Below are 25,742 nucleotides of genomic sequence, written 5' to 3' on the forward strand. Positions count from 1 at the left end.
TTTCTTGAAGGAGTTTTGGTGCTGGATCAAAGTATACTTTGAAGATTGGAAAGAACATTTAGGAATTCAAACAAGAAATTTGGGGCCATTTAAGGGCATACGAAGATATCAACAACAAACACGATGCGGGCTCAACGATCAATCCAACTATATTCCATCATCCTACTCTGCTTTTCCACATTTGTAGCTGCATGGCCATGGCCAAGATGGCTTCCAGAAATGGACTCTTTAATTGTAGCTCGACAAGACAGTTCAAGCTCTTCTGCTGCTGGTAAGAAACTCATAATCAATCTTCCCCGTGTTTACGTGCTGACATCTTGAAGACAATACAGCATCGGAAACTGCTTCTGCCACTGCTTCGGCAACCACAGCCCCAAAGTCTACAAACACAGCATCAGAAACAGGTTCCCAATCTGCAACTGATTCTCAATCAGCATCGAAAACAAGCTCAGGCTCAGGCACAAATAAAGCTACCACTTCTGGATCGAAAACAACATCAGGTACTGCCAAATCTGGGTCATCCAAACCTACAGCCAAGTCTGGTGGCAATTCGACTTCCTACGATGCAACTTACCCAGCAGGTGGAATTTCTCTCTTAACACCTGCCGCCGCTTCCACTACATACTTCAAAATTGGTGACTATATTACTTTTGCCTGGAATTATACATCTCTCGAAGCTACTCCTACTGCCGTTAACATTATGGCCACATGCAAAGCCAATGCTCAATTGTATACTATTGCCACGAACCAAACCGTCTCGAATGCCACACAAGCAGTAACCTGGGATACCAGTGCCTACCAATCAACTGCTGTTGGAAACCCTCTCCTTACTGAAACCTATACTTTGATTATCTACGATGCAGAGAGAAGTATCAATGCGCCTTATGAACCCGGATACCTGTCAGTATATAATTCATATGCTTTTGGAATGTACTCGCCACAGCCATATACTCCCCTCAGCGATTGGGTATGTGCTACATGCAGTGGGGCATTATCTGACATGGAGAGAAGGGCATTGAAATTGATGTTTGGTATGGGAGTTATTACTGTGCTTAGCTTTACCTGGTTCGTCACTGGATTGGGTGTTATCTGGTAAAAATTTGTCATGAAGATTACAACTTTTTCTTATAATTTTGGGTGTGTTGGATTGAAGGACACGGAGGAGAGGAACGTTAAGATATTGGGTTGCATATGGGGAACATTCCTTTGGGCAAGATTTGAAAATGAAAAATCCGGGTTGGGGTAATGGTGTTTTGGGGTTTGGGCACATGTGCATTTTCTGGATTTAGCACATTGCATGCATGCATAGATAGCAGGGAGAAATCTACAATTACTTAATGAACGATTGAGAGCAAATTGGTTTATAATAGTCAATAACAAATCTTTTCTCTGATTCTATATTTATGATTCTGTGCACTGTAGATTTACATCTATAAAATTACAAGAATATGCCTCGTTAAACTACACAGAGCACAAATTGGTATATCCACGTGTTTCCCTCAGTACATACCATCCATATCATACACTGGCCTATCTTCTGACCCTCACGCCGGAAGTGACTCGCTTTCTTCTTCCTCTCAAATAAGCTTCAAACTAAATCCGGCCCCTTTTTCAACCTCCTCTCCCCCTCCATTCCCAAACACTCCACTAAAATCCAATACACCCCCCAATCCCTTAGGAGCCTCTCCTCTCTGAGGAGCATCCGGAGTCCCCCTCCTTCTCTTCTTCTCCAATCCAGCTTTACTTGGAAATGTAGGAAACATATCTTTACTCTTCATCTTCGGATCTTCTTTGAAGTATTCATGTTCCAGAACTTCTTGCGCAGAAGGTCTTTTCGCAGGATTTAAGCTGAGGAGAGAAGAGAGTAGAGATGATCCAGCTGAAGTCAAGAAGGGGAACTTGGAGCGCAGAACTGAGCCTTGAGTGGCGGGATTGGGGTTCTTGGGAAGTCGGAGCGAGCGTGCGTTGGGAAGACGTTTGAAAGTGGGCCAGTTGGATTCGGTAGGGAGGCCGAGGAGTTCGAAAATCTTGGATAGTTGATCGACTTCGTTTTTTCCGGGGAGCAGCGCGTCGTTGCTGAGTAGTTCGCCAAATATACAACCCACGCTCCACATATCTACACTTTTACCATATCGTTCTTCGCCGAGTAACAGCTCTGGACTGCGGTACCAGAGCGTAACGACTAATTGGGTCATTTTTGGAGCTGGATCGCCGCAGTAGCGGGCCATGCCAAAATCGGCGATTTTAAGGACGCCTCGATTGGAGAGGAGGAGATTGGAGGTTTTTAAGTCGCGGTGGAGGATGTAATTGTTATGGAGGTAGGCAACGCCCGTTGTGAGTTGATGGAGAAGTAGCTTGAGTTCGGATGGTAGAAAAGGTTCCGAGAGAGATGTCAAGAGAGTTTTGAGGTCGTGTTCAAGGAAGTCAAGAACGAGGAATATACTGAGGGGTGTCTGTTAGCTATAATTTTCTATATTCTGTGCAAATGGGAAAACGTGAAAGCAAAGATAGAAATGGCATGACTGAATTGGAGAAAACGTACTTCTCAATCTTACTCGTATCCTCTCCAACAACCACTTCCCTTAACCTCACAATGTTCTCATGCTCACAGTCCATCAACGTTTGTATTTCCCTTAGACCTGTTACTGGCACCCCGTCATTGGCATTCTCCATCTTCAATCGCTTCAGCGCGACGACCTTCCCCGTCCGACTATCTTTCGCGCGCGACACCCATCCATACGCCCCCTCTTCTATGTCATTCAATTTCTCATAATCTTCGACGCTGCGACATTTCCCCCAATTGGGTGCTGGAAATCTCAGTAGTTTGGCAGGCGGTAAATCGAGCTTTTGAGCGGGTGCTGGAGAGTGTGATAAACGGCGACGCTTCGAGGGTCTTTCGGTGGATGCTTCTGGTTCAGAAGGAGCTTGAGCTTTGGATTTCGCGGCAGCAGCAGCGGCAGCTTGTTCATCGAGCTTCTTCTGTTTTTCTGCCTTCAATCGTTTCTTCTCTTCCTTTTCGCGTTTGCGCTGCAGCTCCAGCGCAGCATCTTCTTCGTCATTTGCCCAGCGCGACTTGGCTTGAGTCGACATAATTGTACCTTGTTGGTTATAAACTCTAGCCTTCTGTGAAGTGTGCAATTGAAGCTCAATACGCCCCTCGTCCAGATTCAACGAACGATCTCTCAAATTTAAAGAGCCAATTCTTTTCGAGGTCGCGCAATATTGACCTTTCTAAATATCTAATAAAATATCTACTTCTTATGAAATTCCAAAATTAATTTTGGCATGACAAGATTTTCGATAGTGGTAGATAAGCTCCTAGGTTGCAGTGAATGTTGAAGTCGAGGCTGAGGATTTTGGGTCGCCAATGACGACAAGGCAAGGAGACGAGGCAAGGCGAGGTTGCAAGGCTTTCAATTTTTACTTTCTTTCTACCCTTGCAATGAGCTTTGAAAAGCAGTGAAATGTGCTGGAGATACTAGAGAAGACCGAAAATGAGGTCTAGATTATTACTGCAAACGCGTAATTCTTTGCGTTGTGCTGTAAAATGCAGATATGGGGCTTCGTATTCGGCTTTGAGATGGTCCTCAACGGAGACAAGACAATGGTCTACACCCCTTGCAAAACAGCTCTCTGAAGCTATCACAGTATGATTTTTGTATCATCTTAGATACTCGAGCACTTTGCTGATATGGCCTAGGCTACAGGACCAATTCCTTTGGCTTCGTTCATGCGGATGTGCTTAACGTCCGATGTAGGTGGATATTATACCTCGAAACAAGAAGGGAGAGATCAGTTCGGACAAAAGGGCGATTTTATTACCTCGCCAGAAATATCACAAATTTTTGGGGAATTGGTTGGTATTTGGTTTGTGGCAGAATGGATGGCTCAAGGAAAGAAGAGAAAGGGTGTTGAATTGGTGGAGATAGGTCCGGGGAGGGGCACATTAATGGATGATATGCTGAGGGTCTGGTTAAGACAGTCTTGTTCTAGTTTTGAATGTGGGCTAATACGTTGTATAGACAATCAGAAACTTCAAACCAATGGCTGAGAGTTTAGAAGCTGTCTATATGGTAGAAGCAAGTCCTGCTTTGAGAGACGCGCAGAAACAGCTTTTGTGTGGGGATGCCCCTATGATAGAGACCGAAACAGGATTTAAGAGTACCAGCAAGTATGCTGGCATTCCTATAATGTGGACTGAAAATATGAGATTTGTACCTTCTGGTAAGTTCGTGTAAAAGCTGCAAAATTAAGGATCTTTCATTGACTTTTATAGGCGCGGACAAAACTCCATTCATCGTTGCCCACGAGTTCTTCGATGCTCTCCCAATCCACGCTTTCCAGTCAGTACCTCCGAACCCCAATGCTCCAGAGCCCACCACAATCCAAACGCCCACTGGTACTCATCCACTTGCACCCTTTACCTCCAAATCATCCACGGCCAAAACACCTCAGTGGCGCGAAATGGTTGTCTCGCCCACCCCGCCAAATAGCACTCACAACGATGTTCACACGCCAAAATCCCTTCAATCCCAATCCTCCCCTCCTGAATTTCAACTTACGCTTTCCAAAGCCTCGACCCCGCATTCCCTTTATCTTCCAGAAATCTCCACTCGCTATCGAGCCTTAAAATCCATACCCGATTCGCTAATCGAGATATCTCCTGAAAGTCACGCTATTGTCGCTGATTTCGCAAGTCGGATTGGTGGTTCAGAAACAAACCCTAAACCTAATCCTTCGGGTGCTGCTCTGATTTTGGATTATGGACCGAGTGATACCATTCCAACCAATTCTCTTCGAGGAATAAAAGCACATCAACGAGTTTCTCCTCTTAGTGAACCGGGAATCGTAGATCTAAGCGCGGATGTAGATTTTATAGCTTTAGCCGAGGCAGCTATGAATGCGAGTGAGGGGGTAGAAGTTCATGGACCTATGGAACAAGGAGGGTGGTTGGAGAGTATGGGAATTAAGGAACGGGCAGAGATGCTGGTTAAAAGTTTGGGACAGAAAGATGATGAGGTTAAGAAGAGGGTTGAGGGTGCTTGGAAGCGATTGGTTGATAGAGGAGGAAGTGGTATGGGAAAGGTCTACAAGGTTATGGCTGTGGTTCCAGAGAACGGAGGGAGGAGGAGACCAGTAGGATTTGGAGGTGGAGTGATAGGTTAGATCGTCGATGTTGAGGTATATTTTTGGCCCGACTGACTGCATGTTGGGTCGACGATGTAGGAGCTTACCTTACGTAGGTACATGGATCTAATTGTACATGAAATATACCAAAATTCTAGAGAAAGGACTAAATCCTTTTCAAAGCCAATCCAGCTGCCCCAAAAAGTGTCAACTAGGTGCCAAACACACTAAGACGATTTGATGTCAAAATTGGCATCTAAAAGGGTTTGATTAGATTTGATTGCACCAAAGATTGGGAAGTTATAACTTAATTGCCAATCTTTCACATCCTCTTCTAGTAGCATTTCTATAATAGAACCTCTTGGCGCAATTACCTGCATTCGAATCATTTTACTAGAAGCTAGAGGGTAATCCTGTGGTTCAGGTATATTCTCTATATGTGTTGATGCTGAATGGTTACCTATTATGTGGCATCAAAAATCAGAAGAAATACTTTTACACTCAGAGACGACATCCGAGATGACAGTTGATGCATCTGTCAAAAGATCTGCGCAATACATATTTTGACTCAACTAGGAATCTAGCAGGATCGATACCTCGCTATCTAGGTGTTCGATGAAAGAGAAGATAAACGAGGCAGGATCACTGCGAGGTTGTAATGGCCAATAGTTTGCGTGTTAGATGGCTGACTGTATAGTAGATAGAGGTTATAATTGGGGAACAAAGGGGATATACTCAGATCAAAGTCTAGAGACTTGAAAGTAGAAATATAAGTTCAAGTGCTAAAGTTCTGTGGATCTATTCACTAGGCAGGTCTACTATCTACTATTAGCCAGATACTCTAGAAGCGAAAAGCCTTTTCGTACCTAGGTGTGTAACCTTAGTAGTGGATTTATTTTTGCCGAGAATGAGCTTTTGCTGCAGTAACTTCGAAGCGAGAAGGAGTGAATAGTGGGTTCAAGAGCTACCTGGGTAATTGAGTAAATGCCTATCTTTATTTTATTAGAAGCAAGAATAAGCGATCAACTGGTACAGTATATACCCATGATAAATAGTATAGTGGATTGGCCCAAGTGGTTTCTAGACTCAATTTCGGTTTCGCCATGTATTTACTCGTGATTTCCAGTAGATGGTATATGTCAGTTGATACTTTGCTCCTCCTTTTCGCACTGCAGCTCTTGAATTAGGTGTTTTCATCTATATGTCAGAAGTAAAGTGGTGTCATTATCCAAACGTCTCTTCATATTTACGTTTTCGAGTGCTAGATTAACATTCTATTCGTCTAATAATACACTCTACCTAATTTCCTCTAATTTCCAACCTTCAATTCCTTAAACCGTTTCATATTATCCTTGATAGCAATTTCCACCGGCAATCTCTCCATACTACTCGCTCCAAAAAATCCATGAATCCCCTTCGTTCTCGCCAAAACATATTCCACATCCTTTTCCTCCGCCACAGGTCCCCCATGACAAAGAACAATAATATCCTCTCTAACCTTCACAGCAGCATCTCTTATCTCCTGAATAGCCTTCACACATTCATCCAAACTACTTCCGGTCTTGGCACCAATCGTCCCACTAGTCGTTAATCCCATATGCGCTACCAATACATCCGCGCCTGCTTTGGTCATTTTTACCGCATCGTCGGCGTTGAAAACGTAGGGTGTAGTAAGTAAATCTTGTTCGTGGGCGACACGGATCATCTCAACCTCTTTATCATATCCCATACCTGTCTCCTCTAGATTTTCTCGGAATCGTCCATCGACAAGTCCAACGGTGGGGAAATTCTGCACTCCGCAAAAGCCGAGATCTTTCAGCTGTTTGAGGAAGGTGGGGATATGACGGAAAGGATCGGTAGCGCAGACGCCGGCAAGAACACCGGTATCGTTTACTATGGGGAGAATTTCGGAAGCCTGTCATGAGGTGAGATTTTGATTTTGGATATCGTGAGATTGGAGAGGAGAATTGTAGACGAACCATCTCAACCACCACTTGATTGGCATCTCCATATGGCATGAGACCAGCTAGTGAGCCACGCCCTGCCATACGAAAACGACCGGAATTATATATGATAATGAGGTCTGCTCCGCCTGCTTCTACAGATTTGGCTGATAGACCAATTCCTATTCGTCGGTTAGTTATTGATTCATTAGACCAATGGTAGATATGGGGAAGCGACTAATCTACCTGCTCCTGCTCCAACAATAATCTCCTTATTCTTGACTGCATTTTTCAGTCTTCCTAGAACAACATCACGGGTTGTAGCTTTCGTCATTGTGCAAGATCGAGTTGACAAATGGAGATATCACAATATTGATGGTATGAATAGGTACAATATATATCATTCCCACTGTCTCAAGAATCCGATACAAAAATTCTTAACTGTTCAATTGATATCATATTAAAGTAGCTCTCTGCATAAAATGACGACATGTGGTAGTGGGGGTTGACAGCCTCACAGCTTGACTCGCTCGACTCGTAAACATGCCTGTGTATTGTTGACGTACCCCTGGCCTGGCAACTCTAGCACTGGCCAAAATACCCCTCTAAAACCCCTCCAAGGCCCCTCACATCTTGTAGATTTCGACACTAGAATCTCACCGGCCCGAAATTACCTTGGAGCTTGTTTGTAGCTATGGTGGGGAACTTGATTTCGTCGAGATAATGATATGCAATAATGACATACATTGTCATTGTTGACGGATGAATTCGAATCGATCAACTCGTGAGAATTGATACGTTTACGAATGGAAATGTCGAATCGAGCATTAGGCTATCAGCATTGTTGCTTTGAAGCTGGTATTAGTTGTGTCAATCTCAACACAATAATATCAAAAGAGAAACGTCATTCTGCAGCATCTACTAAAATAGGTAGGACAGCATATACATTGTTGTTACACCTCACCCATAACTTCAGATAAGTATACAAATTTCCTCATGCTTCGCTCTATCAACTCCACAAGCCATAAACAAAATGTCACATCCTACTATCCTCCTCCTCGGAACATTCGATTCAAAACGCGAAGAAATCCTCTACCTCCGCACCCAAATTCTCACGCACTCCCAACCCAATACCAAAGTTCTCCTTGCAGACGTAGGACGCGAGCCCGCCTCTGATCCCGAAATAAGCATCCCCCAATCCGTAATCCTCTCCCATGCCTCTTCCCCCCTCGATTACTCAAACCTTTCCCGCGGTGAATACATCGAGCACATTTCCATCTGCGCTACAAATCTCACACGTTCTCTCTTTGAAAAGAACTCCATCCATGCTATAATCGGACTCGGTGGATCCGGGGGAACATCCCTTTGTGCATCCATCATGCGCAATGCTCTCCCTATTGGATTCCCCAAACTTCTCGTATCCACCATGGCCAGTGGGAACACAGGACCATATGTTGGCGAAACAGATATCACAATGATGTACAGCGTCGTTGACATCGCGGGCACCAATTCCATACTTAAAGGAATCTTAGACAATGCGGCTGGAGCGATTTCCGGACTCGCGAAAGCATACCAGCTTCGAAGACAAGCAGATGAGAAGAACGAACCGAGGAAAAAAGGTATAGGATTAACCATGTTTGGTATCACCACACCCTGTGTAGAAAAAGTACAAGAAATCCTCCAAGATGACGACAGATTAAAAAATCAATATGAGATATATATTTTCCACGCCACTGGCGCCGGAGGAAAAGCAATGGAGAGATTGATACGCGAAAAACGCATCGATGCAGTTCTGGACATTACAACGACGGAAATCACAGACCATGTTTGTGGAGGTGTATTATCAGCGGGTCCAGAACGTCTCTCCGCCGCGGCTGAAATGGGAATTCCGCAAGTGGTAAGTGTGGGTGCATGTGAATGTGTGAATTTTGGACCAAGGGATTCAGTACCGGAGAAATTTAGCGAGAGGTTGTTGGTGCAACATAATCCAGAAGTTACGTTGATGCGGACGGATAAGAACGAGTGTGTCGAGATTGGCAAGTTTATTGCTAGAAGATTAAGGGAAAAGGTTAAGAGGAAGGAGCTGGTCAAGATGTGTTTACCGAAGAAGGGAATAAGTGTGTTGGCTGTGGAGGGAGGCAAGTTTTATGATGTTGAAGCAGATAGAGTACTGTTTGAAACTATCAAGGATGGATTAGATGGGACGGGAATCGAGGTGCTAGAGAAAGATCATGCTATTAATGATCAGGAGTTTGCAAAGTTTTTGGCAGATCAACTTGTGCAACTTGTTTCCAAAGTATCTTGATGAGATTGGGTGAAGAGAGGAGAGGCGCACCAGATGAGATGATGATTTACTATATACCCCTATTTATTAGCCAACTACTTATTTCTTCGTCTCATTACCTCATAAGCATCTTTGCATAGGTATCATCCAGGTCATTTCATCCATTTAGAAAATAATTAAAAATTACAAGCAATATAAACTCTTTTCAAGAAACTTGGTTCGATTAAACGAGACGATACAGATGAACCTTCGGCCTCTATATTCGATAAGATTCGTCGCTGTTTTATACAGCCTCAATACACGCTAATAATATTATTTATATACATTAGCGCGAACTCTATCTCTATCTCTTCTATTAAAAGTTATATTCCTTATTTATTACTATTATTCGTTTCTCATTTTCAATATTATTATTATAATTACAAGAAAGCTAAAATTAGCTATCTTAAAATTATTTAAACTATAGTCTTCTTACCCTCTTTAACTTAATACCTTCTTACTAATAATATATCTTTATTTATATTCAAATGTCGGGATAGTGATCATATAACCGCGCTATCGCTTGCGCTAGCGCCTTTCGACACCACAGCAATACGTTTCGTAGTCCTAGCTTTTAGAACCTTAAGCAATATTAAAATAGTGTGAACCATAGTACTATATTGACTTCACCATCCCCATGATGATACCAACGATTGATATTGAGTTGACTAAGGTAGGAAGGTGTCGGTAGTGTAGAGAAGGATCAGGCTATCGTGGGCCTCGCCCATCTAGTACCGAATGGGATTAGAGGCTCTGCAGCTACATAACAATAAGAGGCGTATCTGGGAAGAAAGGAAAACTAAACTAAACCACTAGTACAGTGTTATTTCACAGTATATCGAGGATCATGTAAAGTGAAACAACGCAAGATAAAGTAGTTCTATCTTATAATTCCATTTAAACTAAGAAATTGTAACCTTATGTGGAGGAAAAAGAAACCATAGCAGTCTAAACCTACTCAATAAGCTTCTTTCTCAAACTCCAGTTCTCGCCCTTCTCAAGTGCATCAAGCCACGCCGTAATCCGCTTCACAGACCACCCACCATCGCAATTCTGCACCGCGGCTTCAAAATCCGCTTTCACTGCCCCTTTCGTAGACTCTTCGATCCATTCTGGTGCAATTTTCTGCATTTCGTTTAGAAAAAGGGTGCGGAGCATTGTCGATTCGTACTCTAAAAGGTGCTCCCAATAGAGCTCGTTAATTCCTTCATTATCAAGAGCATCTGCTGCAGACTCATTGACGTTTTCCTCGTCATCCGGAGCGTACTGGTTTCTGTTCGGCTCCTCGTTTCTTTCCCTCCCTTTAAGGAATTCTGGGAAGTCGCAGGCTTTCCATAATGGGAGTGTGGAGACGCACTCCCAGTCGACGATTCCGGTGATGGTGCCGTCATCGTCTATTAAGATATTTCGCGAAGATAAGTCGTCATGGAAGAGCACAGATTGCTCTGGAATAGAGTCAGTGGTAGGAAAAACGCTGGGAAGTAGTTTAAGAAGTCTTTCGGCGAGGATTTTGGCATCCTGCGCGTCTTCAATTTCGTCTTCGTCGTCGGTTGTTTTGAGAATTTCTTCCTGGTCGGTAATAGCCAAGGTGAGACGAGCGCAGAGCCAGTCTTTGCTGTTGGTGAATGGTCCTCGGGGTACATCTTGTGTAATATGATCTCCCCAGAAGAAAAACATTGACACTATTTGTCTTGGAGTAAGTGATATCTGTTGTAGATCTTGTAGTGTTCCTTTAGCACCAACTGATAATATATTGGAAGACAGACTTCCTTTTACAAGTTGAGATTCTGGAGTAACAAATATATTGCCAATAGTAGAGAACTTGTGACGGAAAAGCTGGGCTTGGTATCGTACAATCTGCTTGACCAAATTCTGTTTGGAATCTTGGGATAGTTTCCTCCATTTCGTTCGCAAATTTCCACCAGGTAGCATAGCCATCAGTATCCATTCAAACCCAAGCTCGTTCTCATTAGTATCATCAAACGCAAGAATCTGGGGCACCGGTATATCCGTAGTTTGGCGAATGAAGTTGATAGTTGCCACCTCACTGTTTGTTTTGTTGAAGGGGTCGACAGGCAATGTAACACGAACTAAGAAGCATTCACCTTCTGTCTCGACTTTGTATAGTTTATTGAAAGCCCCTTCAGTATAAAAGCTAAGATGGCAGAAATCATTTTCTTTGAGGTTGAGGTGCTTTCGAGCGATTGATTCAACTTTCGCGATATCCGGCTCAGATGTCCAACGCGGCTCGAGACCAAATGTCTTGGCCACCCATTCCAGTCCATTTTGTTTGATCATTTTCTTATTTACTAAATAATTTAGATCTAATAATTGAAATAAATCGAAATAGATCGATCCGAACGCACCCTAAGTATGCAGTTAAGCTATCATTATATCTTACTAAAGAATATTGACAGACAAACAATATGTTGAAGCAAACATTATGTATCATAGTTATCAGGTGCATCGAGTTCAAGGTAGTGAATCAAAAATTGTAGCGACTAATGTTCCGTCGAGATTTTCAGTTGTAGCGAGGCCGATATAAGAGGAAATATGAAGTGAGGCGATACAGAAGAGGCTTACAACGCATAGCGAGTTTGAATAACCAGATGAGGAAGTATTAGAAGAGGAAGAAGACGGTGGGAGAGTGCGATTCTGATAGATGTTGAAAGTAGCGGTTGGCACGTGGACGCACCTTGCCTAGATTAATGCAGCGTGTCACGGGGCAGGCAGGCGGGATCAGGAATCTATATTCGACAGTGCTAAGAACAGTAGGTACAGGGTGTAGACTAAGACGTAGCTCAAAGAGCTACGATACAGGATCTTCCAATGTGAAGATATACAGAGTTTTCACTTGTAAGCTAGCCCAACAGGGCCTAGCTTATCGCTTATCGGTCACGTGTATCCACACCGTGACACAGCGGCCGCTAAACTTGGGGAGGCATGTACTACGACTGAGATTATAATAAAAAGAAAGATAAGGATTGTTATAATAAAAATCTAAAATAGGTTTACAAAAAGTATAATTTTGAATAAATTATATTTGATTTCGAGTTAGTATATATTATAGGTCATGAGCTAGTATATGAGTATATAGTATATATATAGAATATAAGAGAGATTAGACTAGTATTAGTCTATTATAAGAAGCTGACTCGTATTAATAACTAAATAGCTTATAAAATACGTGATTTTTATAAAATAGTATATGATATTCCTTATTTCTTATTCTATATTCGAGGGGGAAAGATCTTATTTTATACTTTTTTCTATTAATCTAGCTTTTTATCTTTATAGATCTCTTTCTTTTTCGGTTATTTTATTAAATAAAGCTTTTCTTTTTTATTTCTTATTCGATTTCGCTATAGTTACGTCAACCTGACTATATATAAATTGAAAGAGCTAATAAAGAATCGGTTTTCCGGCCGTTCTAGGCTAAGGGCCTTAAGCGATGATCACGTGATATGATCATGTGATTGGATCATGTGACTTGGTCAGGTGATCCTGTGATTCGCTCCCAGTATACTATATGAATATAGAACTATATATATATATATATATATATAAAGATGTATTATTATATTATTTTTATATAAAAACAATAGTATAAAACGAATCTTAAAATACAAGTAAAACTAATTTCTAAGAATATTTTATTATAAGATTTTGATAAAATAAATAAAGAAGTAAAGATAGAAGAGTTTATAAATAAAAAACAAATAAAAAGATTAAAAAAAGATTAAATCAATTTTCTAAAGGAAATGATTATCAAATTTAGTATTTTTAAGCAAAAAATTGTTAGAGTTAATACAAGATAAAGACTAGTATAAAATATAGATATAGGTTTATTATAAGACTTTTTATTAATTTCTTCAAAACCTTTTTCTAAAGCTATATATATTATATATATATGAACTCTTTACTTTTGGAATAATAATTGACTTCTAATACCCAGCTCTTCGAGCCTCATATTCATCCCCAACGGGATCTGACGAATCCTCGTGGAGATGCCGCCACCGCAGCCACTATATCCCGCTACATCGCGGGCAAATATGGCCTCCATCACGCCCGGACGGGCACCCCCGAGGATGGACAAGATTATGAATCTCGCTGCTCGAGGAGTACTCCTGGTCTGGCGCAAAACTCCCACAGTGTCCTGAGAGACGTAGGGTTCCCATCTGGAGGCACAGCACTTGAGCATGCTCGAATGCGCTTTGCTATAAGATTGAGAACCGTGAATGCCACTCATTTGCTGCCGCTACGCTTATATAGCGTGCCCGATGCACCCCAACAACGAGCGACCAAACTCCGTCTGCTGAATGCCATGATTTCGCATGCGCCGCGACCCGTTCCATCCCCTCTTAGTTCTCACCAAGGCGCAGAGACGACCCCATCGGACCAGTAGCTATGCGAAATCTAAGTGGCTTTTTAAGATCTTTAAAAACCTCAAGACTAATAGTGTCCAATTACAACCTACAACATAGTAGTTTTGAGGTCTAATTTATGCAACCTCAAAACTCTCAAAAAAATCAAACCAAGCGCTTGATTGGACTCTTCCAGCAATCCAGTTTTTTTGCTTAAGGGGATATCAAAGCGAGCATACAAACCGCGCAGGGAACATCGGCCGCTAGAGTCCACACACACCTCCTATACAACTGGCTTATGTATCCCGGATAATCGAATACGGAAATAGAGACCGATTCTCACGATTCGCCGAGTAGCCGACCGGTGCCTTTCAACTGCATGCTAAGGTGGAGATTCTTCTTCCCCCAGCCCAGAGGAACGGGTGGGTTGGGTGCCATGATTGGTTATGGCTAAGTTGGGGTGGTTGGCTTTTTCTAAGAGGATATGTTAACACTACCCCAGCCGTCACAGCCGTACAAACCAAATTTTGAAGCACTTCCTGTTAGTAACTGAACAAACAACAAAGCTGTTTAAAAGTGTCTCAATCCTCTCCACGGGTTAATTTTGAAGCAAGAATATACCATCATGGCAAGCTCTATCACTAGCTCCATATCCAAGAACAAAGCCACCATTGTGGTCGTACAGGGCTCTTTTCACACTCCGGTAGCATATGAGGCCCTGGAAAAACACCTCACGTCCTTGGGGCATCTCACGATCCATCCAATTTTACCAAGCTGTACCAATATCGAGGACCCCGCCTTTCCATCAATCACTCTTATCGATGATGCCCTTGCTGTCCGTCTCGAAATCATCCGCCAAGTCGAATATGAAAACAATCTCGTCTTGGTAGCCATGCATTCCTATGGAGGATTGGTAGGTAGTGAGGCAATTCCCGAGGAACTTACATACGCATATCGAAAGGCTCGAGGGCTTTCTGGAGGCGTAATCCATCTGTACTATTTCAGCGCATTCATCCTTCCTGTTGGACAGTCGGTTCTTGGTGCTTTTGGAGAGTCTCCAAATAACGATATTAGGGTAAGCACTCTATATCGTCCACTATGTTATCTATCAAATGAGAGGAAACTAAATATATTTCTAGCCCGATGGACGTTTTGGTATCCTCAATGGCGCTTCTATCCTTTATAATGATCTATCGGATTCCGATGCGACATACTGGGAATCACAACTCATTCTTCAATCCTACAATGTTCAGAAAACAAAACTTACACATGCTGCATACACATACCTTCCCTCGACTTATCTCATCTGCGAGAATGACCAGGCTGCCCCTTCAAAGTACCAGGAGATGTTTGCAACCACGGCAGGTGCTCAAGTTGATAGGTGCAATGCAGGACATTCAGCAATGTTGAGTCAAACTGCATTACTCGCAGAGAAGATTTCCACAGCAGCCGAATTGGCAATTCAGGAGGCAAACAAAGGCACGTAGTCACCAGGATAACCCGGCGATATGTTGCTATATCACTACTACTACTACTCCCTCGCAATCATCATTCATATACCATGTAACCCCTCTTGAACCCATATTCAAATACTGTAAAAATCAACAAAAATAATCCACCCTAGGTATACCCATCAATTTTAAACCGTTCAGTCATCAGACTCCCATAAAAATACAATACACGCCTCTACAAAATATGCGTCTCAATTATGCCTAATCCAAACCCAAACCATTTTTCTCAAGATTGCTTTTGTCCCAACTCCATATCACCTTCATACTCATCATCCCAGTCTGAGCCGGAACCGAGAATCTTTCTACCCACAAAAATTCCCACTGCGGTTCCAATACTAGCAACCAAAAACCATCCCTCAAACCAAGTTTCTACAAAACCCGGTTCTAATGGACTGCCAAGTGCATCGCTAACTACACTTTTCATCTCCGATGGAAGGTTACTTCTCAGAAGTAACGCATTGGATATGACGTACATTGCGCTGATTTGTGCAACGATGAGTGCCAGATTAGCTTGAGCTTGGTAGAGGAGCGACGGTGAGATTTTGGTGAGCATATGGAAGGTCTGAAGTACGGAATTGAAGGAGGCGAAGAGGATTACAGCCGATAAGAGAAAGGATATTTGACGAGACCATGCTAATTGATCAAAAGCTGGATTTACGTGCTTAGCGAAGAGAGAGAGAATACGATTCACTGGATCCGTGGATGATGAACTGAAGAATGCAGGGTCGGTCGGAAAGAGAAGACGTCGAAGAACAGCCAACGTAGTCGTTCCAATGCGATACATACAATATAATGAAAACGCGTAAGAAATGGGCGTGAAGACAATTTTACCAAGAGGTGAAGAGGATCGTTGTTTCGTTGCGTAACGGTTTTGCAACATCGATAGCGAGGTGGAAAGGTTTTGAGCCATAGACGAAAGTCCAGATATCTCTAGCTCCAAAGCCTTCAATTCTTGTACTTCAGTATTTCCTCGTATGCTTCCAATAACCTTCGTCATGAATCCTTCAGCTGGATGATCATTAACTTTGCGCTGAAGAGCTCTTAATCGACTTCGTTTTACAGCAAGCATATCGTTCGTAGCATTTAAGCCTGCTTGCTTACGTGCAATATCAGCTTCCGAAACAGGTTTCGGCCTTGCGCCAAATGTTTGCCAAGGGGCAGAGACAGCCGCAAACCCAGAAAGTAGAGCCATCAAAGAAATTCCGATGATACCAACTCTATCCAAGCAAGCTTCGCTAAGTCCTTTTCCGGGTACAGATGCCATTGTGTGGATATAAGTTCCCGGTATCCCTTTCCCCAGCCACCAAAACCCCATCAACCATATTGTAAAACCAGTAGCTTGAAGGAGCCAGGCAGTCGTAGAAAATCCTCCTTTCTTCGATACGCTGAATGACCACCCAAGCCCTGCAATAATTGATTGCAATTCGAGAAATGGTATAAGAACAACCAGTAGAAATAAAAGTGTAGGAACCGTTATCTTGAGCGCAAACGCCCTTGCCGCTGGATTTAGGTAATTCGAGATTTCGCAAAGAATCAATTCTGCGAGCACTGTAGCCAACGCAATGGTAGTAGAGAATGAGATAGCTATAGCCTTTCTTCTTGCAGTTTTCTTGCCATATTCTTTATGCGATTGTCGCAAACTGGGAGGGGCATCGCTAGGGAGATAATGAATATGATCTTCCTTGGATTGTTGTAGACCAGCTAACAATGGGAAGAGCTTCTGAAGAACGACGAGACTGACGACGAGAAACGTTAGAATCAAGGGAATAGAAGAGAAGGCGAGTGTCGAGAATGATGCAGAGCTCAAAGAGCGGTTTTGATGACCTGGCATGACACAGGCGTCGTCGCATTTATCGTCTGGAAGTATGGGCATTGATTGCTTGAGTAGATGTTGTATCTACCTTTACATTATAGATGCCGATGTTATGAGATATAAGAGAGGTGTTTTTCCATACAGTTTGATTTTAGTGAAAGTTTGAAGTTCATGTGGTTTGTGGCTATTTTTGCATATGAAACTGGAATCTGCGAGGAGGAAGGTTCAAGAAAGGGCGATCGATTGGGCGACCGCGCGTTCGAATACGATAAGATTGTGATAGGTTAATCTACACGTGATATAACCTTAGTCAACAAAGGAGGGGTGCACTATTTTTAGATAGAATGACCCCTCAGATCCATCCTTGAATCTGTTAACATGCTACGTACGGAGGCGGATTTTATTAATCCGTGGACCACCCGCAGACAAGAAATTGGACTTTCAAAAACTTTTGATTATTCCGCTGCGATAACGCTATTGACCGTATAAGTACTAGGTACCTATGGATGTTTCTATACAGAGTACAGTTTGTAAGTACCCTCCTAGTCATCCACGCTTACAATGAAAATTACCACTTCATCAGACCTATTACATATCCGAAGCACAAACAGACCATTCTTCAAGGGGTATCTGAACCAGAAAATACACAAAGAAACAGACTCCTCATGGTAACGCCTCCCAACCCTAGTACATAGCCCGATGTAAGGGATGGTATTCACCAATCTTCAGCCTTTTCGGATGAATCGAAAAGTGTTCTGGTCGACAAATCTATCCCCATCATCAATCCTGTAGGCACCAAGTCCAGGTATATGAATATTCACAGCTGGAATACCCATGCCCATTATCACGCCATCACTTCTTCATCTTGCTCTCTTACTCCTGCCCCTCCCCGTTGTCTTATTCTCGCATTCCCATCTACACCATCAGCGCCTACAATTTTGTTTTCTTTGCCCTCGGTGTCAGTCTCTGATTCGTCCTCCCTATAAATGTTGAGAGGTTCGAAACGATTGGCCAAAGGGGTGTTCTGCTTCTTTGGGATGGGAGGATTGTCGAATTGAGGACTTGGGCGCCTCGGTAGTGGTGCTGCACATTCATCACGAGCCCATTTAATCTTCGAATTCCTATAAGCGCTAAAGAAGAGTTAGCGAGCTCTAAAGTGATAGATGAAAGCAACATACCCACGACTCATCATGCAAGTACGAGCAAACATTGCATTATGAACAGAATTGGTCGAGATGAAAGCATTGGAACCATTGAACACAATCTTAATCAATACCAGGTTATGGATGTGCTCAAGATCATTCCGGATGACTTCTTCGGTAAAGTTGGGGCTGCACTTTTGAATGAAAAGGTTTCTAGTAGCTCCGACCCTTACTTGATTTGCGATGTGATCTGGTAAGATGAATTGTCTATCATGCCATCGAATGTCGACCTACGGACTGTCAGTTGTTTGAGTATGGATGTATACTCAGGACCACGCACCCTCTTTGAACGGACATACAAATCATTGCGTTTGACATGACGAAAGAACTCATTAGCTTGGGCCTGTTCGAGGAACGATATAATCGCAGTATGATCATGAGTGCGAAGATACATATCTAACAGCATCCCTCCCCTAACAGCATCGCAAACATCTGCATGTGTAGTACCCTCTGAGAGGTTGTACAATTGTACAGTACGCTGGGCAAACTTCTCATAAGATGGGCGCCGAGAATCAGTCTCCGAATTGTATTCGGCCTCAAAATCGAAAGTATTATTATTGTCGTCGTGACCACTGGCATGCAGATTTTGGTTCGGGGTCTCTTGATACTGAAAGTTATGATTTTGAGAGCTTTTGTATTCTTGAGGACGACTTGCAAATATTGTACCAGTTCGGGGCGTGCCAAATGTATAAGCTTGGTGACCATGGTCAATTGGAGTCAATGGAGGAGGACTTTGTGTCATAAAGGTAGTGCTTTCATCAGGATCTTCATGCGTCGCAGACACATTCGAGGCAGCACTCTGATCAACTCCATTTTCATCGTCACTCTTGGTTAAGCTCTTGAAAAAGTTATGTTAGCAAACAGAAATTTGTAGGTACTTGGATGCCACAACTTCAAAAACTCACATTCAAGGTCTCCTCCGTAATACCACCGTTAATAAGGCTGCGTCGCAGATTCTCTGGATTATTGAATCAGTCTCTCACATTCACCATATTAAGTAATACCTCTCATATGTATGGATGAATGGCGTACCATATTCACGAACGGATTCCTTCTACCACAAGAAAGGGTATTTATTAGTCGAGGTTTCTGTCAATTCACAATGTGCAATGGGGTGAGATGCTCACCAAGGTATCATACTCCTTTCTCGGTATTGTAATGTTATCGGCATCTTGAGAAGCATCAAAATCACCACCCTCCGAACCATTCTACACATAAACAAATAAGTATTTGGCGATCAATCGACCTCTCAAGAAATATCGATATCGACATACGAAGTCAGCTCTGTTGTGGGGCAAAACGGTTAGTGATTGCACGCAGCTAAGACATTGCGTACATCTCGTACAGCAGGGTTAAAGGAAGATCATTCATTTTACCTTCTCAGTAAAGCTTCAAAATGGTTCTTCTCAATAGTCACCAACCCATTATCATCAGAATCCATATTGAAGAGGATGTTGAACACAATCAAGTATTCAATTTCAAGCTGATCTTCGAAGTAGGATCGCAACCCAAATCAAAATAAAACGACTCTCTCATGTAGTAATAATAACAATAAGGCTGGAGCTTTCCTTATTTTTGGTCCTAAATAGTAACCGTTGGAAAGTGCTCAAGCTTCCAAGGTTGCTCTATGGCTGGGGATTTGGAGGGGCCAAGCTAAGGATAAGCCACTTCGTTTAAACTTAAACATGTGAGCCAATCAGAAATTGATGTATTCAACTGCCACTAGGTAGGTAAACTTTAATGAAGCGGGAAGCTTGGACTGAGAGTGGCGTGAGGTGGGTTGGGTTCGCAATGTTTACTTGAACATGGATATATATAGCAAGCGACCAGCGATACGGAGGTGAGAAGGTAGATAATTGATAACATGATCCTGTTATATGTATTGCATTACTAAGAGCCTACTCATACAGACACAATAGTATATCTATCCATTCTTCTATCTGCATTGCATTGCATTGCTTCCTAAAAGAGAGGTAAGCAAAGACTTCTGCTTCTCACCCAGATATGAGATGAATGATTTGATTACCCCTAGTCGAGATACTCGAGACCATCGGGTATAGACGTTCCTAGTCCTTTTGAGTCAATATTGATATCCTACCTACTTCTTGTACGCATGTAGTCAGATATGAACTACAAATATCAAGAGACCAGGACTACTTGCATCTTTAATCTGCAGCCCTATTCGGAAGGTCATCTCTTTTGGGTTAGTGAGCTTGTCGAGAGTTGCTGAGTTGCTGAGTTGCTAAGTTGCTAAGTTGCTAAGTTGCTAAGTTGCTAAGTTGCTAAGTTGCTAAGTTGCTAAGTTGCTAAGTTGCTTGCGTGCGGGTGCTTGTAGGGTGTTATCGCTTTTTTCATTATGATGTAGTTGGATACCAGTGAGTACCAGCCGTTCTTCTAAAGTCTTGAAGACATGATAATGTAAGTCAAAAATGTCAGCAGAGGGGCGGCCCACACTTAGTGGTGTGTTCGGAAGCTCGAACTCCTTTCTTCTTCGAATGTTCCACTTTCTAGAAAGCTGCTAGTAAAATAATCAGGAACAGAAACAGTATCGGTTGCGTTGTGAAATTGGCCGTCGTTCTCTTTGTTTAACTATCGTTTATTGTTACATTGAACCAGCTTTATTTCTTTCAATCATTACTCTTTGTTCAATATGCTTGGTAAGGAAACTTCAACCAGAGCATGAACCTCTCTCAGACTCTCTTGTCTAGATTGACAACAATTACTTCAATAGCAGTGAGTTCAACATCGAGGATCAAACCTTCAAACATCCTGAAGTCCAATCAACTTCTTGATATCCTAACAAATTTGACGCATTTGACTCTCATCCCACCCACTACAAAATGACATCCCGCTCCTCTCCCGCTCCCAATACCAAATCCGACACCCAAGTAAGCTTCACTCGTTCACTAACCTCCTTATTACAATACACGAGACTCCACATCCACACAAACCTCCCCCCCGTCAAACCCACACTAATTCCTCCCTCTCCCCCTCCCAGTGGCTGCACGATCTCGGCTACCCCACCGGTTTCCAATCCTTCAAACTCGACTACGGCTTCTCGCTCGACGACGCACAGGATCATCTCGACGCTCTAACTCTCTTCCATCAATTCCGCACCGAACAGCAAGAAATGTGGGAAAAGAGACATCCCTCACATACACTCTCACACTCATACTCATACTCACATTCGCATTCGCATTCACAATCCACAAAAACAGAAACAGAAACCGATACAAAGACTGAAACCAAAACCGATGTAAAAACTAACGCAAAATCAAAATCGTCATCAAAACTAGTCCTCAGAGATTCACACACACATACAAGAACAAACGTGTCCGTTTATGCCTTTGGCGAATCTACCGATGAAGCAGAGGAGTAACGTAACGTATGAAGATATATATGGGAGTAGAGAAATAATAGGGCTGAGAAGCGATCGGGAAGGGAAAAGGAAATTCCACTACGCTCTTTTCTCTTCGCTCTGCGCGTTGAACACTTTCGTCGATGGAAATCGAGATGTTTTTTTAACTTTTTAGCTTTTTAGCTTTTTAACTTTTTAACTTTTTAACTTTTTAACTTTTTAACTTTTTAATTCATCCATCCATTTATTCATCCATTCAGTCGTGCATTTATTCAGTCATCCATCCAATGACCTCATTATCCAAAACGTAAAGAGCAAACAGAAAAACTCATCATTTTTTTAAAAAAAAAAAAAAAAAAAAAAAAAAAAAAAAAAAAACATTAGACAGAATATGAAAAAGTCTACACACCTAGATACAACCCGGAGGAGAGCACTATTCCATACACAACATCAGTTATCATCAAAATAGTAGAATAAAACCTCCCTCCCTATCTCCCTACCCCCCTTCAAGTCCTCACATTCACATCCCATTCCCAACCACAAAAAGCACCACCACTACACCACCACCACCAAAACAACAACAAATAAAGAAGATTGAAGATGATACATATTTCATTTTTAACACAATATAATACATACACCCCCACTCCTCAAAAAATCTGCATCCACCTACTTCGCTCCACTCCGCTCCACTCCACTCCATTCCATCCCACTTCACTTCATCTCACCCCCCCGCCTCCAAAAACAATGCAGATTCAAATATCATCATTCATCTCAGCCCCATTCAGCCAAGTCACAAGTCCATCTAAAGTAAATCCCTCGCCGCAAATGCTATTTATTTCACAAAACAGAATAGGAGAGTGAAGTTTGGTCTTTTGCCTGAATCGTAGCCCTTTCTTTCTTTCTTTCTTTCTTCCTTTTCTCTTCATTGATTCCTCGACATATTTTGATATGCCCTTCCCCGTCCCTGCCCTCCATTCAAGATATCTCGTGATGGATATCCCATCCTATACAAATCTCCATTCTTCCAAGCTCCTCCCCAGTGCCTTCTCTAATCCTATTCTCCATCGACCTCTAAGCAAGAGGAGTAGGGTCCTCAGTTGGCAAATCCGTACTCTCCGTCGCCGGTGGTGGCGGCGCACTCTTTCCTAACGATCCTCCGCCGAAATACTTGATGAAGTCCTTATTTTCATCAAATGGTCTTGGTCCCAGTAATCTCACCATATCATCTCTACCGAGCACCTCCTTCGCCAAAAGTTCCTCTGCAATGATACCCACTTCGTCCTTCTTCTCCACCAGTAGGTTTCTACATTTCTCATATGCTTCATCGACTATACGTCGAACTTCTGAATCAATGGTTTGGGCTGTCGATTCGGCGAAAGGTTTCATGAGTTGATTTTCTCTGTCAGTTTCGAAATGGAGGGGGCCGAGTTTTTTAGACATGCCCCATTTAGTTACCATAGCGGTAGCCATACGAGTAACCTTGTTGAAATCGTCACTAGCACCACTGGTGACGGTTTCGAAGTGGAGTTCTTCCGATACACGTCCACCGAGAGTCATTGCCATACGATCCATAAGTTGGTTGACATTCATGAGGTAAGTGTCGCCAGCAGGAAGATATTGTGCGTATCCGAGGGCACCTTGTCCACGAGGAATGATGGAAACTTTGAGAAGTGGATCAGCCCACTTGAAGTACCAACCGCAAATTGCGTGGCCTGCTTCATGGTAGGCAACTGTCTTCTTCTCTTCTGGTGACAAAACGAGAGATTTCTTCTCGAGACCACCAATAACACGCTCAATAGCTTGTTCAAAGTGTAACATAGCTACAGATTTGGCTTGTGTTCGGGCAGCTATTCAAAATTAGTAATAGTCAAAAAATTGAAAAGGAAATACTTACCAATCAAAGCAGCTTCATTGACACAGTTGGCAATATCAGCACCAGAGAAACCTGGAGTCAAGGCTGACAATCGTCCAGTCAAGTACTCAATATTCTCGTTGGTAACAATCTTGCCCAAGTGAACCTTGAAGATTTGCTTTCTACCATCCATGGTCGGCCTGTCGATAGAAATGTGTCTATCAAAACGACCAGGTCTCATTAGAGCCTTGTCAAGTACGTCGGGTCTATTGGTACCAGCAAGAACAACAATTTGCTCAGTCGTGTTGAAACCGTCCATCTCAGTCAAGATTTGATTGAGTGTAGCTTCCCGTTCATCGTTTCCACCTCCAGAAAATCCACCGGATTTTCCACGAGACTTTCCAATAGCATCGATTTCATCAATGAAGATAATACAAGGAGTGCTCTTTCTGGCCATGGCGAAAAGATCCCGAACTCTCGATGCTCCAACACCAACAAACATCTCGACGAATTCGGAACCACTGACACTAAAGAATGGTACTTGAGATTCACCAGCTGTTGCCTTTGCCAACAAAGTTTTACCAGTACCTGGTGGTCCAGAAAGAATAGCGCCGCGAGGAATTTTAGCACCCAAACGTTGGAATTGCTCAGGTGTCTTTAGGAAGGAGACAAACTCCATAATTTCTAGCTTTGCTTCATCCATACCGGCAACATCCTTAAACTTAACCTTTACATCAGTCTCGTGATTGAATTGCTTTGCTCGACTTTTTCCCATTCCAAAAATGCCACTCTGGCCTCCAGCCCCTGCCGAAGCTCGCCTTGACATGTAGAAAATAGCACCAATGAACAAAAGTGTGGGGCCGAAAGAGTAGATAAGAGCCCATGTATCTCCATCACTGGCGTAACCAATTGGTATCCTCTCAGCAACAGGTATTCCTAGCTCGTTTTGTGCTTGTTCCATTCTTTGCTCAAAACCTTCGGCAGAACCTATTGAGAAGTAGTAATGAAAGTTGGGGTTACCGGCAGGAGAGTCTGGATACATCGCAGCAGCGGCTTCAGTGTGAAGATCAACCCGGACCTCCGACTTGTTAACCACAGTCAATCTCTTGACCAACCCTTTGTCAAAGAAGTTATTTCGGAATTCCTGGAATGTGATGTCCTTCTTGTTGGTGCCGGGAAAGAGTGTCTGCCATAGGAAGTATGTTGCGAAAGATCCAATCAATAAGGTTGTAGTATCGAGTTTGATATCCGACGAGTTGCCAAAGTGGAAGCTTTCGTGCTGATTGCCTTTCTTGCCACCCTGCTTCTGGTCTCCTTTGTTACCATTTGTAGAAGATCCTGGCTCGTTTGAATTGAAATTTGTTCCCTGTGACTGTTGTGCCTGTGATTGGACCTTTGCAGCGGACCACGCCATCTGCAACACCAGTCTTGTAAATTTTGCAGCTTCCGTCAAAGTCATCGGTCTACCCTTCACTTCTTTCAGCAAATCTCTTAAGTCAGATGGCACTCCTGCCTTATTTATCTCCTTCAAAGATTCCCTTAATTCTTGAGTTTGGCCTTTTCCAAATTGCATCGAAGCAATTACTTGCTCTAGCTGCTTCATCTCCTCCTCCGTCAACTTCACATATCCTTCCACCAGCGGTGGCTCCTGTACTTCCGCATCATTCTCCGAGGGAGACAAAGGAGTCTTTCCATTGTAGAGGTTTTCCGTCCCGGGAGCGGACTTGGTGGGTGGTTTTGACGATTTTTTATTCTTCGACTTTACCTCCGACTCATCCTTCCCCGTGTCCTTGTCTGGCTTTGGCGGCTTGGTGACGAATGTGCGCGCTCTTTGTGCAGCTATCCGCGACCGTAATAAGGGTGCTGTCGATGATGTACGGAGGGAATTTCGTGCGGCAGATTGGATGGTGGTCTGAGAAATTCTAGCAAGAGAGCTGCATTGTCGTAATATTGATGTCATGCTTGGCTAGAGCTGTACGTGGGGTATTTGGGATATAAACGTGGTTCAGAGTCACTGGGAATGACTTGCCGTGACGTTGACCACTATTTAAGAGGGTTTGAGAGTGTATTCGAAGTGGTTTGTGGATGTCGGAGTTAGAGGTGGGAGGCAAATCATTATGATGCCTCGATTAAGCTTGATTGATTACAACACTAGCGCATTTTCGATATCGAAACTCAAAGATATATTGATATATTTGATAAATTTTATTAACCTCGGACATACTGGTATTTTATTTCCCAATGAT

The 25,742-nt window shown here is 42.8% G+C and overlaps 11 protein-coding genes across 11 annotated transcripts; 5 read left to right on the plus strand and 6 right to left on the minus strand.

The window, feature by feature from the left end:
* Nucleotides 1-123: 123 nt before the first annotated feature.
* On the plus strand, nucleotides 124-1,096 carry EAE98_005992 (uncharacterized protein; the record flags this gene model as incomplete). Its single annotated transcript, XM_038953614.1, has 2 exons — nucleotides 124-271; nucleotides 324-1,096. The coding sequence occupies 2 exons, from the start codon at nucleotides 124-126 to the stop codon at nucleotides 1,094-1,096; spliced, it is 921 nt and encodes a 306-aa protein (XP_038810009.1).
* A 481-nt stretch (nucleotides 1,097-1,577) lies between these two features.
* EAE98_005993 (uncharacterized protein) lies at nucleotides 1,578-3,090 on the minus strand (the record flags this gene model as incomplete). Its single annotated transcript, XM_038953615.1, has 2 exons — nucleotides 1,578-2,442; nucleotides 2,543-3,090. 2 exons carry the CDS (start codon nucleotides 3,088-3,090, stop codon nucleotides 1,578-1,580), a joined length of 1,413 nt encoding a protein of 470 aa, XP_038810010.1.
* Nucleotides 3,091-3,494: 404 nt separating this feature from the next.
* On the plus strand, nucleotides 3,495-5,166 carry EAE98_005994 (uncharacterized protein; the record flags this gene model as incomplete). Its single annotated transcript, XM_038953616.1, has 4 exons — nucleotides 3,495-3,647; nucleotides 3,701-3,967; nucleotides 4,023-4,224; nucleotides 4,277-5,166. 4 exons carry the CDS (start codon nucleotides 3,495-3,497, stop codon nucleotides 5,164-5,166), a joined length of 1,512 nt encoding a protein of 503 aa, XP_038810011.1.
* A 1,188-nt stretch (nucleotides 5,167-6,354) lies between these two features.
* Nucleotides 6,355-7,492, minus strand: EAE98_005995 (uncharacterized protein). Its single transcript, XM_038953617.1, has 3 exons — nucleotides 7,317-7,492; nucleotides 7,107-7,252; nucleotides 6,355-7,042 (listed from the first exon to the last, which is right to left on the minus strand). The coding sequence occupies exons 1-3, from the start codon at nucleotides 7,402-7,404 to the stop codon at nucleotides 6,437-6,439; spliced, it is 840 nt and encodes a 279-aa protein (XP_038810012.1). The 5' UTR covers nucleotides 7,405-7,492; the 3' UTR covers nucleotides 6,355-6,436.
* Nucleotides 7,493-8,103: 611 nt separating this feature from the next.
* EAE98_005996 (uncharacterized protein) lies at nucleotides 8,104-9,375 on the plus strand (the record flags this gene model as incomplete). Its single annotated transcript, XM_038953618.1, has 1 exon — nucleotides 8,104-9,375. The coding sequence occupies one exon, from the start codon at nucleotides 8,104-8,106 to the stop codon at nucleotides 9,373-9,375; it is 1,272 nt and encodes a 423-aa protein (XP_038810013.1).
* Nucleotides 9,376-10,347: 972 nt separating this feature from the next.
* EAE98_005997 (uncharacterized protein) lies at nucleotides 10,348-11,691 on the minus strand (the record flags this gene model as incomplete). Its single annotated transcript, XM_038953619.1, has 1 exon — nucleotides 10,348-11,691. One exon carries the CDS (start codon nucleotides 11,689-11,691, stop codon nucleotides 10,348-10,350), a length of 1,344 nt encoding a protein of 447 aa, XP_038810014.1.
* Nucleotides 11,692-14,382: 2,691 nt separating this feature from the next.
* Nucleotides 14,383-15,244, plus strand: EAE98_005998 (uncharacterized protein; the record flags this gene model as incomplete). The annotated part of the gene is made up of 2 exons (XM_038953620.1): nucleotides 14,383-14,832; nucleotides 14,897-15,244. The coding sequence occupies 2 exons, from the start codon at nucleotides 14,383-14,385 to the stop codon at nucleotides 15,242-15,244; spliced, it is 798 nt and encodes a 265-aa protein (XP_038810015.1).
* Nucleotides 15,245-15,494: 250 nt separating this feature from the next.
* EAE98_005999 (uncharacterized protein) lies at nucleotides 15,495-17,141 on the minus strand (the record flags this gene model as incomplete). The annotated part of the gene is made up of 1 exon (XM_038953621.1): nucleotides 15,495-17,141. The coding sequence occupies one exon, from the start codon at nucleotides 17,139-17,141 to the stop codon at nucleotides 15,495-15,497; it is 1,647 nt and encodes a 548-aa protein (XP_038810016.1).
* Nucleotides 17,142-17,925: 784 nt separating this feature from the next.
* On the minus strand, nucleotides 17,926-19,724 carry EAE98_006000 (uncharacterized protein; the record flags this gene model as incomplete). The annotated part of the gene is made up of 8 exons (XM_038953622.1): nucleotides 17,926-18,211; nucleotides 18,260-18,513; nucleotides 18,564-19,121; nucleotides 19,189-19,241; nucleotides 19,316-19,337; nucleotides 19,411-19,491; nucleotides 19,558-19,603; nucleotides 19,660-19,724. The coding sequence occupies 8 exons, from the start codon at nucleotides 19,722-19,724 to the stop codon at nucleotides 17,926-17,928; spliced, it is 1,365 nt and encodes a 454-aa protein (XP_038810017.1).
* Nucleotides 19,725-20,751: 1,027 nt separating this feature from the next.
* On the plus strand, nucleotides 20,752-21,871 carry EAE98_006001 (uncharacterized protein). The gene is made up of 2 exons (XM_038953623.1): nucleotides 20,752-21,171; nucleotides 21,282-21,871. Exons 1-2 carry the CDS (start codon nucleotides 21,124-21,126, stop codon nucleotides 21,660-21,662), a joined length of 429 nt encoding a protein of 142 aa, XP_038810018.1. The 5' UTR covers nucleotides 20,752-21,123; the 3' UTR covers nucleotides 21,663-21,871.
* Nucleotides 21,872-22,715: 844 nt separating this feature from the next.
* EAE98_006002 (uncharacterized protein) lies at nucleotides 22,716-25,456 on the minus strand (the record flags this gene model as incomplete). Its single annotated transcript, XM_038953624.1, has 2 exons — nucleotides 22,716-23,491; nucleotides 23,539-25,456. The coding sequence occupies 2 exons, from the start codon at nucleotides 25,454-25,456 to the stop codon at nucleotides 22,716-22,718; spliced, it is 2,694 nt and encodes an 897-aa protein (XP_038810019.1).
* Between the last annotated feature and the right edge of the window lie 286 nt (nucleotides 25,457-25,742).

Source organism: Botrytis deweyae, assembly GCF_014898535.1.
Source record: "Botrytis deweyae strain B1 chromosome Unknown BDEW_012, whole genome shotgun sequence".
In the NCBI taxonomy this organism is placed as follows: domain Eukaryota; kingdom Fungi; phylum Ascomycota; class Leotiomycetes; order Helotiales; family Sclerotiniaceae; genus Botrytis; species Botrytis deweyae.